The 11,783-nt window shown below is 33.0% G+C and overlaps 2 protein-coding genes across 2 annotated transcripts; one reads left to right on the forward strand and one right to left on the reverse strand.

Annotated features, from left to right (window-relative positions):
• Positions 1-567: 567 nt before the first annotated feature.
• Positions 568-2,955, reverse strand: LOC127735985 (ATP-dependent DNA helicase RecQ-like). Its single transcript, XM_052246481.1, has 2 exons — positions 2,329-2,955; positions 568-1,784 (listed from the first exon to the last, which is right to left on the reverse strand). The coding sequence occupies exons 1-2, from the start codon at positions 2,562-2,564 to the stop codon at positions 659-661; spliced, it is 1,362 nt and encodes a 453-aa protein (XP_052102441.1). The 5' UTR covers positions 2,565-2,955; the 3' UTR covers positions 568-658.
• Positions 2,956-5,788: 2,833 nt separating this feature from the next.
• On the forward strand, positions 5,789-10,666 carry LOC127736004 (uncharacterized). The gene is made up of 3 exons (XM_052246501.1): positions 5,789-5,849; positions 9,333-9,757; positions 10,577-10,666. The coding sequence occupies exons 2-3, from the start codon at positions 9,334-9,336 to the stop codon at positions 10,582-10,584; spliced, it is 432 nt and encodes a 143-aa protein (XP_052102461.1). The 5' UTR covers positions 5,789-5,849; position 9,333; the 3' UTR covers positions 10,585-10,666.
• Positions 10,667-11,783: the final 1,117 nt, after the last annotated feature.

Genomic DNA, 11,783 nt, shown 5'->3' on the forward strand with positions numbered 1-11,783 from the left:
GTAGTAAATACATGAACTTTGAGTATTTATCGGTCACAATATGGCCTTCAACATGGAACCTTGACTCACACATCAAAGTAAGCTATATAGAACCAAAAATTACTTTGCTGGATCCCAACTCTCACTGTAACCTTGGACAGTGGTGTTACAGTCCCTTGTAAGAACAAACATTAATATCCACTTCATTTGAACTTGGTTGGATACGTTCTCATTGGCAATCATATCACATCTCCTTATTTTTTGGTCAACTGATTAGACTGTTTCAATGCATATGTCAAATATAAAGGGTAGAGAGATTTCTTTGGTAGTTTTTGTCTGAGATGTATTAGATTAGTGGATTGGTTTGTTCTGCATTTTGTCACATTGGGTTTTATAGTGTAACTGACGACACATCTACTGAAGTTATGGAATTCCTCATTGTTAAAGGTCATACAGTGGCTTTTAGATACTAATTACATATTAGATCATTCATGTATGCTCATTGGCAAGGTCAATGATATACGACATACATTGTTATCTAATTTTAGTATTTTGATTAAAAATCTCTTTAAAAAGGAAGATACAGCATGTTGTCAAAAATTTAATACAAAATATACAAGTACACTACATGTACTTAAACATGTTAAAAAAATCATAATAATGCACAATTTAAAATTTATCAAAACTCCATATCAACTTCCTCAATCAATTCTAGAATTTCTGATGCAAGGTCATGGTCTAAAAGTCCAAGTGAAATGATATCATCTTCACAGAATATGAAAGAAACATTCTCTACTAAACAGTCAATGAATTTGCTGTCAAACGACAACTGACGGTTGCGGCCTTCTTCACATAAGTAATCATTAAAGTCAATGAAATTGTCCTTCATAATTTTTAATTTCTGGTTATCGAATTGTCTGGCAATTGGATCTGATTCAAAATTGTTTTCAGCTGATATGTGTATATTAAAGAATTCAAAGTTTACACAACAACCACAAGTGCAATTTAACCGGCAATTACTGCAACACTGACACGAAGGTTTTGTGCTGTTCACATGGTCACCTTGTTCAAGAAGCTCATCATTGTCTAGCACAAAATATCTGTTTAATTCAAGTCTAATACATTCCTTTGTTTGGCACAAATTTCTCACCCCTTCATTACAACGTCCTTTAGCGGTATCAAAGCTTGAGAAATATATACAAGATTGTGAAGGCTTGCCATTCCTGCCTGCTCGACCACTTTCTTGTGAAAATTGTTCAAGTCCTCGAGGTGCTCCCCAATGAATTACTCTTTCAATGTCAGGTATATCAACTCCCATGCCAAATGCAACTGTTGCAAACACAATTCGAATGGAACTATCTTCATTTGGGAACTCATTCAACACATGATTCTTATTTGTTTCTGCTGTAGACCTATGATACATTGCTACAAGTCTATTGTCCAAAATATCTCTATTGTGTTCAATACCACTTACAAAGTACTCAAACAAATCTGCGCATGAAAGAATACTCCTACAGTATATGACAGTCTTCTTTGTTTTTACAGAGTTAGTTTTCAAGTCTTTTAACAGCCACTCTAATTCATGGACACTTTTGCTCGACTTTTTCAAAGAATAAGTTATGTTGGTGCGTTCCGGTAATTTAGAAATAGTCTTAGTCTGGTTTGGATTCATCTGCAATTTTTTCAAAATTTCTGAATGCATGGATTTTGTTGAAGTAGCTGTAAGGGCAACAAAAGGAGTTTTTTCTGGCACAACTGATCGTAATTTTGCAAGCCTGTCATAGTGTCTTCTAAATTCTCCACCCCTGCCAAAGAAAAAATAATAATAGATTCTATATAAGCATGAACAGTTTAGTCAATAATGATTGATTTATTGTTAGTGGTTAACACAGCATTAGCACAAAAAGGCTATATAACTACTTGAATTCAGTGAATAATGGCAAAAGAAATATAAACAATGCAATTGTTTTTTTTTACTTAATCTGTTAATAGCAGTACATACCATATAAAATAAATGGACCCAGCATTTCAGTAGCTGTTGATGGTTCATGTCTGTTATATTGTTTTTTTTTTTTATAGGTTTCATTGTTACAAATGTATAATCTAGGCTGTAAGACATTTTTCTTTAATAGCCGACAATATCATATTTTTTTTTCTCATTGTTGAAAGCCATAAGACAGACCATTATGGCTTACATTCACACCATTTGAACTATAGAGTATAGTGGATACTTCATACATTGGCATTTTTTTTTTAAACATTTGGCAATCATACCACTGCACATCATCAGGGAACATCTCCTCATTGTCATAAAAGACAGTATCAATGTTATAAAAAATAATATCTTACCACTGTGTGATGCAATGGGCTTCATCTATTACAACTGCTTTGATATGACTATGAAATTGTCCTTTGGTCAAACTAGTGCGCCACAATCCTGGTGTAAGGGCTGCCTCCGGCGAGGAAAAGACTATGGAATATTTCCCTGCAGAAATGTTCTCAACAACGCCTTTATCAGGTTGACATTCACCTACTACAGTTGCACTTATGTTTAATTGTTCTAATTTAGATATCTGATCCTTCATTAAAGCTTGAAGTGGTGAGATAACTAGCACTGTTGATTTTTCACCTGACAGTTTTTCAAATAGCTCCGGTAAATGGAAGTAAATTCGTTATTTACCATAGCCTGTTGGCAGAATAACAACTGTATCGTTCATCTGTAGTATATTTTCAATAGACTCTCTTTGTTTATCTTTGAATTCAAACATATATTTATCCTCTATTTCACTTAGATAGCTATCGATCTCCATGTTTGTAAACAAACGTGAGATTGCCGGAAATCGCAACTGCGCATAATCTTAAGTTCGTTCTCCGCGATTGGTCAATACAATTTGTATTGGACTGACGCGTCCAATGATCACTTTGACTTCAAGCCCTCTGGAGGACAATGACCGTAAGGGGGCGCTGTAATTATTCGAGTTATTATCAAAGCTGGTATATAGACGAGATATAACCCTGAATAAGTAAACATTAAATAACAAAAAAACATTACAAATAGTATCAACAGGTCAAATAAACAAGAAAGTACGATTTAAGAATACTCGCAGTTACTGACAGCTAGTTAAAAGCCAAAACAATAAATAATAAAAAATCATGCATCAGCGACTAAAATCAACTAAAACACATCCCAGGGATTTAGTATTTTACCGTCATGAACAGTCAAAGAAGACATAACTTGTGCAATGCCAAAAATAAATGTATCGACAGGCAGTAGTATTTAGGAGTTTATAGAAAAAAAATGAACTTGGATGTGTCTTTATACATCCCGTATGAAAAGAATACAAATTGAGTTATGTTTTAATTTGCTGATGACAAAATCGTAATTTGGGCCAATGTAAACTATATTCAAAGATCTAATTACAACATTGGTAAGATAACCTTTACTAATAAGTTTGTTTAAAGGTTCGATGAGTTTACACGGATCACAAAGTGATTTCCGCGCTTTTAGTACAATATTACCGTAAACTTTAGGGTGTGAAATACCGTTTTTAATAAGTTTTCTACAGGTACAGCCAATTTTACTAATCAAATCTTTGTATCTATGAAAGAATTTAGTAAAAGTAAATTTATGGTAACGAAATCCCTGACTTAATAATATACCAGTGATGCATTGGTTACGTTCGTTAAAATCTATGACATCACTACACACACGGGCATAACGAACGAGTTGGGATATATAAACACCGTATGATGGTGCCAAAGGAACATCGCCGTCTAATAAAGGAAAATTAACAATAGGGAATAAAAAATCGTCTCTTTTGTCGTAAATTTTAGTATGGAGTTTCCCTTTAGAGATTGAAATGTTTAAATATAGAAAAAGACAACTACTGTTGTTTGTGTTAGATTTAGTTCAAATAAGTTCCTTTTGGTAAATTTCGGTAGTAAATTTAGAGAACTCTGGATTATTTAACGAAAAAATATCATCACGATAACGGTAGGTATTGTTGAATGTATCAACCAATTGTAACAATGAAGTGTCTTTACTGAGTTTGGTCATAAACTGAGATTCATAGCAATACAGGAATAAATCTGCTATTAAAGGGGCGCAGTTAGGAATACCTACTATTTGTCGATACACTTTATCGCCGAAACGTACATATATGTTGTCCAGGGGAAAATTTAAAGTTTCAATCATATCTTCACATTTCCAGTAAGTGTATCTAGCATACTTTCCTTTTTTGTTACAGAAAAAGGCTTTAAACGAGTTACAGCAAATTAAATTAATTGAATCTGAAAACTTTTTCTTGATAAGATTGTGTGGAAGTGTAGTGTAGAGAGTAGAAAAATCATAACTGTCAACAGAATTAAAAGGACCATCAAAAGCATGTATTTTATCTAAAACCATTATTTTCATAAGCTTTATTACAAAAGTTAATAACAAGTTTGATAGTATTAAAGGAGGTAGTTAGAAGCACTGATAGATTAGTAGTAGAACACTTACTAGATGCGGAGATGAAACGGAATTTAAATGTTTTTTGTGCAATTTAGGTAACCAGTACATAGTAGGGACTTTCAAATGTTCGGAAGAGGCTTTAAGCTGGGAAGTGGCAGTGATATGCTTGTTTACAATTTGACTCTCTGAAGAGCGTACGGACCTGAATGTAGAAGAATCGATAATTTCGTTTTGGAGAACTTCCGTGTAGTATATGCGTCACACCACCACTACATTATTGGCTGCTTTGTCTGTCGGTACGAACACAAACCGCTTTGCGAGTACTTGGAGTCTATTTTTTATTCTAGAAATGGGAATATCATGGACCCTATTACTAATTTCAGAATTGTTTTCAAAATGAGATATACGAATATCAACAGTTTCTTAATTTTATTCAAATAACTGTCTAGAGATTTTTTATCAGATTTTTCACGTTTACACATAGTCAGTTTTAAAATTCACGAAATGTAAAACGTGAATCAATTCAAAAGAAAATACTAACGGCCTAATTAATAACAATACACATTAGGAAAAACAAATATGAGAGACATTAACCAACAAAAACCACTGTATTACAGGCTCCTGACTTGGGAAAACCAATAAAGGAAAAACAAATATGACAGATATGAACCATCACCAGCCACTAAAATTAAAGCCGCCTGACACTGGCCAGCCACAAGCAGAATGTGGAAGGGTTAAACATGTTTGTGAGTGCTCAAACAACCCCTTATTCTCGAACAGTTGTGTAACAACAAAACAAAGGAACTATAAAATCAGTTGGAAATGGCTTGACTCATTTGATTGCCACGAAACATAAGTAACAACTAAATAAAGACAAAAGATTCATAATACAAGAGTACTCCATTTAATGAAAGCTTGTTCAAAGCAGGCAATTAGTAATAAATCATATTATGCCATACCTGTTTATATTTAGTTGATTCATTCTGTTTATTTTTATTAATTCAATTTTATTTAATGTTACAAAAAGTACAAAGAAATGCTTCTGGGGAATTTGAAAAGACGCATTATTAGCATAAAATGTTGGTTTTTAGCCGATTTGTTTACAACAAAATTTACAAAACTACAATATCCATCAGTCTTTGACTTTCAAGCATTTATCGTTTGGCAAAAAGCATACTGTTTTTCCTAGAAAAAACAAATTGCCTTATCAGTTTTGATCCATTGTATATTGTCACAAACAAAAGCCTCATTTATCAATCTGTGGTTTAAAAATCCATTATTTATCTTCGTTTGTTTATCAAAACATGTCTCATAAGTTTTGATTTTTTTACCGAACGAACAATATATAAGGCTTTAAGAATCAACCATTCAGCACCACACTGTGTCATCTTATCGGAGCTGAACAAATAAGAATCAAGTAAGTTTCTATTTTCCAAATTCATTTTCTCTGTCAGTTTTACATTAACTGTATAATGTTAGCTATTGTCAACAACAGTTAAAATTTTTGTAATTGTCGGCAATGTCGATTGTGTAGGGAAAACTATAAGCAGATGCCTGCATAAGAGTAAACATTTATATTACTTGCAGGTCTTTCTTTATCTCTTAAAGAGCAAAAATTTAGGCTACCATTAATGATGTTTCTAAAACTACAGGGGATAAGTTTTGTGGTAGTATCTTTTACATAGATCAGAACTGTTATTTTTAATACAATAACCAGACAACATTATTAATAAAAATCCTTGGGAATATTAATCATTCATAAATTAACTACTCCAATCCTCCAAATCATGAAATGTTTAGATTCATCATAACAATATTTTAATAGTTTAAAATACGTTTTAGGTATGTCTGTTTCTTAACTCGCTATCGACAGGTTTTCGCAGTCGTAGATCGTTAGACACCAGAATAGATATACAGTATTTTTTTTAGTTTTACAGATTGTTTTTTCTATTCCCGATTGTGACATTTAGACTGAGTGTGGATATGCAATGCGGGTGATGCATGCATAGTCGTAAACGCTTACCATAACGACGTACACGGTCTCGCTCCATTTGGATTCATGCGATTTGTTACTTTGATTTGTCTTCGTAATCGATTTATTTAGATTAGAACATAGGTAAACTACTGTTTTCTCAATCAGATCACACGATGTGATTAGATATAAATTATTTATTTGACTTTTGCTTTCTTCAGAAAACAATCTTTAAACTTCTTTATGCAGATTAAACATCTGTGTCCTCAGATCATGAAAATTTGCAATTTCTTAAATAACTTTGACGGACATATGAAAACAAACATGAGTTTTAAAGATATATTCTAATATTTTCCAGTAGAACGATACATAGCAATTCTAAATCTAACGTTAAAAATGATATTAAAATTGTTAAGGAGTATACATATCTTGGTATATTGTTTGAAAGAATCGTTTTTGTAAACATTCCATATCATTTGAAAGAATAAGCCATTCAGACATTGTATGAAGTTTAAAAGATGTAACAGACTTTTTTTTGTCTGCAGAATACATGAACAATTAATTTCAAAACGCGGGAATTTTGTAAAGGGAAGGGTGAAATCATACCAATTTTTTATAGCCTAAATGCGAAAATCAAAAAGGACTATAAATATCTTAAGTTACATACTCTATATATTTATAAGACATTAGTCTGTCAAATTTCAGTGTTTATATTTTTGAATTGTATCTTAGACATTTGCTTTAGGACTGCAAATTACAAAATCTGCGTTTTGAGATATATTCATGAATCTTAGATATAGACCAAGGTTTTATTCCCAAAAATATGTTGTTGCAAGATATCACATTGATATATGTTAACGCGGATAAACAATATAAATTTGGGTAAAGCCTTGGAACATAACTAATTTTATACGTTAATTTTAGCATGTTCCTGGGGTCATAGCGCTGAAATGTTCAGATTATATAACCGTATTTTTAATCAGTAGAACCGACATAATTTTGAACAAGTTGTAGAACTATACATGTTTTCAATTTCAAATGCCAAATAATGACTCTTTTCTAGCCATACCGTCTACTTTGTAATACATTTCAAAACGTTTTCTCAAAATGATAATCATCATGCAGAATAGGCTATATATCAGATAGCTACACATTTTAAATTAAAGATGGACTTTTTGTTGTAGAATATTGCTGAAAACGATAGTAATGTTTGTTTTCTATCTTTATATTTCAACTTAAACAATCTCTTTTTAAAGTGTTCCTTTCGTCGTCAACAAGTTGTGTTTGTTATTTTAAGGCCGGATATTGCATTCTAATAATCAAAAAGGGTCTTATATAAAATTTGAACATTTATTGAACACTCACAATTCTGCAGAATATATAGTTAAATATAAAATAAGGAAATGTGGTATGATTACCAATGAGACAACTATCCAACAGAGTCCACTTTAAACGGATTTAAGCAACTATAGATCACCTCACGGCCTTCATACACAAGATTGTACAATAAAATGCTATATAAAGGTAACAGTGAAACTGAGACGTAGCATAACAGAGGATTCTTAAAGATAGAATACAAGTGCTTTTCATTAGAGGGGGATACATTTTTGGGAACATAGTATCCTTAACTGGTTTCTTTATTTAAATGAGGCGAATTACATGCAAATATGTGTACAAAAGTAAGAAAAAAACTAGAACTAGCTTTTAATTTGTGTTCCTCTATACAGATAACGTCCTTTTTTTGAATAGTTGAAAGTTTGGGGATATGGTTATCGGATCTCTTCTACTACAAATTAAATAAAAAAAATTACTTTGTCATCAATGACAAAACATATGCATCATATTAAAGTATTTATTTTAAGATTTGTTCATAAGTGTAGTGTTATTTAGTTCCTTGTGTGTCCATGTAATAGCTACTTCCCCTCAAATTAGTACTTGCTCGTTGCGCAGCTTTTCAAATTCCAGTGTAAGAACTCATGATTATAATAATTATTGGTTTTAGTTAAGAGGATGTCTATTTGATAGCTGTGGTATGAATTAAAATCTTTAAAAATATCTATATGTCAGCAAGCCTCATTATCAACCAACTTCTCAATTATGTTTGCTAAGACAATCTTCTTTTTTATTCTGAGTATTAAAAACACAATGACTCTCTAGATTGATCTTTATTTGTAGCTTTAATGATCCCAAATCATACTAATTACGACAAGCCTCAAATCGTACAAACGAAAAAGATTCTCTTATAACTCAGATTAGTATCAAAAAGCCCCATTACATTTGAGATTGACAAAATGGATTTTTAAACAAAAAATGGATGTAAAATAATATGCAGTGGTGCATATCTATAATTTGCATGTTTGTACATAGGAAATATAGTATAATTTGCTCCTTTCGGTATTCATGCGATCCAATCAGTTTTTGTTTTTTTCTTTATTTGTATCTTCTTAATCGATTTATGAGATTTGAACATCTCTATAAAAAAACATCCTTAAAGATACCAAATTATAATTTTGTACTCCAGGCGCGAGTTTCGTCTTCAAAATACTCATCAGTGACAATCGTATCAAAAAAGTTTAAATACTGGCCAAATAAAGTACGAATTTGAGAAGCATTGAGGACCCAAAACTCCGAAAGATTTGACAAATACGGTTGTGCTAATCTATTTCTACGGTAGAACATTTGGTTGTAAGTTATTGTTGACTGACCTTAATATGCTAATAATTATACATACGATCAACTTATTTCCACACGCTTTTTAAAGGTTTAAGCCGACAAACACCTAAAACTATATCGTATTCGTAACCTTAAAACGATCTCTATTCAAATACAGTCAAATAAAGTTTCTTCTTGATATCCTGGAAATCCATGTGCAAAGGTTTTTGTCAGAACTAATATGCATAACTAATAAATAAATTTCCTCTTTGGTAGAATGAAGATTACAATTTGTCTGCTGTTTGCGCTCTGTAGCGCAGTCAGTGCCCACGGATGGGGTGGTGGATGGGGGGGTCGCGGTGGACGCGGTGGACGCGGTGGTGGATGGGGAGGTGGATGGGGTGGTGGATGGGGAGGTAGTAGAAGATACGTAGGATCCGGACATGTATATGTTGAAAGACAGCCTTGGTGGGGTAGCTATGGTGGTAGAGGCGGTGGATATGGTGGTGGATATGGTGGTTACAGTGGTGGATATGGTGGGTATGGTGGATATGGTGGTTCCAGTGGTGGAGGCGGTGGATATGGTGGTTATGGTGGATATGGTGGTTATGGTGGATATGGTGGATATGGTGGATATAGTGGTTACAGTGGTGGTTCCGGAGGTGGATATGGACGCGGGGGTGGTTCCGGAAGTCGTAAAGGTATGATAATTTTGTTTGAATATTTTTTTTTTAGATAAATAAAAGCTGCACCGCTGTGGTTTGTCTATTTGGTTTTAACAAATATAAGGATATGTTATTCACTTACCTTTCCTCCATTGTTTCACACTGTGAATCATCATGGATAATAACATAAACGGTGCCAGTTTTTCTGCACCAGATAACATGCTTTCTCAAAAGGAATATATGAATCAATAAAAGTTGTCTTCGAAGCTCATTTTCACATTACGCTAGTTTGAAACAGAAGTTCCAGGAATGCCAAGGTTTTTTTTCTTTTTGAAATCCGATACAAATACATCTAATCAAAACGAAAATATGGCATCGTGGGTAGTAACAGACTCCAGACTTATTAAAAGTGAACTATTATAACATTGTAAGATGCGTTTATATGTAATACGAATTAAAGGACATACAGATAAAGGTTTATGAGACAAAATTCAAACAAAACAAAACCAATAAGTAAAGAAACAAAATTAAGAATGAAAATGGGAAAAGTGTAAAAGAGACAACAACCCGACCAAAGAGCAGAAAACAGCCCTTAAACAAAAAGTGTACTAGTTCAGTGGATAAACTCCAAAATATATCAATGAACTAAAATTAAAGACACATACACGACTAACAAAGGCCAGAGGCTCCTGACTTGGGACAGGCGCAAACTGCGGCGGGGTTAAAAACTCTGTCTTTCAAAGAATGGAAAAAGTTTGTCTATATCAAAAATACTGATTGATTCCTAGACTTGAGAAGTTAACATACAACTAGTAAAATTACTAAAATATTTTTTCTATTTACTTTTTTTTGTAGGATATTAGATGCAGATTCTTTCCCACAACGGACAACGGATAATGTTCATTTTTTAACATTTAATATATTAAATATTGTCTTAGCATTCAATTCATGTTGAAATTTTCTATTCCAAATGTATGGTAACTTCTTAGACTATAGCACACCTAGATTCAAAAGGCAGTGAATTGACGTTTGGAAGAGGGTAGGCTATATTGAGTAAAATGTTATCAGCTTCATGTTTTGTCTGTTATCCATCGAATACGTCTCATTTCATTAGTCCCAAAATATCATTCTAATCAAACCGTCAATATTCACCGTTTCCGAATCTAACGGGTTGTTGGCTATTTCATTGTTCGTACCCAAAATGAAAATTACGTCACGTCACGTCAAGTAGATGTGGGTCATGTGAAACAGCCTTTCGATGACAATGAATATCAAGACATTTAGAGGGAAACATACAGTATTCAACGATATACAAATGTCTATACAATACATGTAAAGCTCTAAGTCTTGAATTTATAAATTTAAGAATAAATAAGACTGAAACATTCAGAGATCTTGCATCAAACTGCAGTCTGCAAATATATTTTCTCATTTATATATGACATAAAACAACAGCTAATGAGGATTCTGGGATAGGACTAGACTGATAAATCTCTCTCAAACTGATCGATATCTGTCTTAAATCGGATCGATTGATTGATTAATTGATTGCTGGTTACCGCAACTTTCAGCACTATTGTGCAATTTCCTGGCGGTCGTCAGTTTTTATTGGTGGAGGAAGCCGGAGTGTCCGCAGAGAACCACCAACTTTCGGTAGGAAAACTGACAATCCAATTAATAAAGATTGGAGTCGAGTGCACCTGACACTTGCGGGATTCTAACTCACAATCTCAGTGTTGACAGTAGTTCGACTACTTAGACCACTCGGCCACTCGAGGTTTAATTAGGTTTATACTGATTTCGATCAGTAGACCTATAAAACGTTCATAAAATGAAAAAAAAAAAATGATTTTCCAATCAGAAAAAAACCTTACATATCTCGCGGTACAATTGACAATACCGAACACGAAATAATAAACAACTTTATTTACTGAATTCACAGTTATTGAAAGCAAACTCATAGTACAGTCTTAAGTCAAAAGTGTTTCACCTATCGGAAATTCCCCTATCATTTCATATAAAAACACATTTTTTAAAAACATTGTCAAAAAATAATTTTAGG

This window comes from Mytilus californianus, unplaced genomic scaffold (assembly GCF_021869535.1).
Source record: "Mytilus californianus isolate M0D057914Y unplaced genomic scaffold, xbMytCali1.0.p SCAF_3, whole genome shotgun sequence".
In the NCBI taxonomy this organism is placed as follows: domain Eukaryota; kingdom Metazoa; phylum Mollusca; class Bivalvia; order Mytilida; family Mytilidae; genus Mytilus; species Mytilus californianus.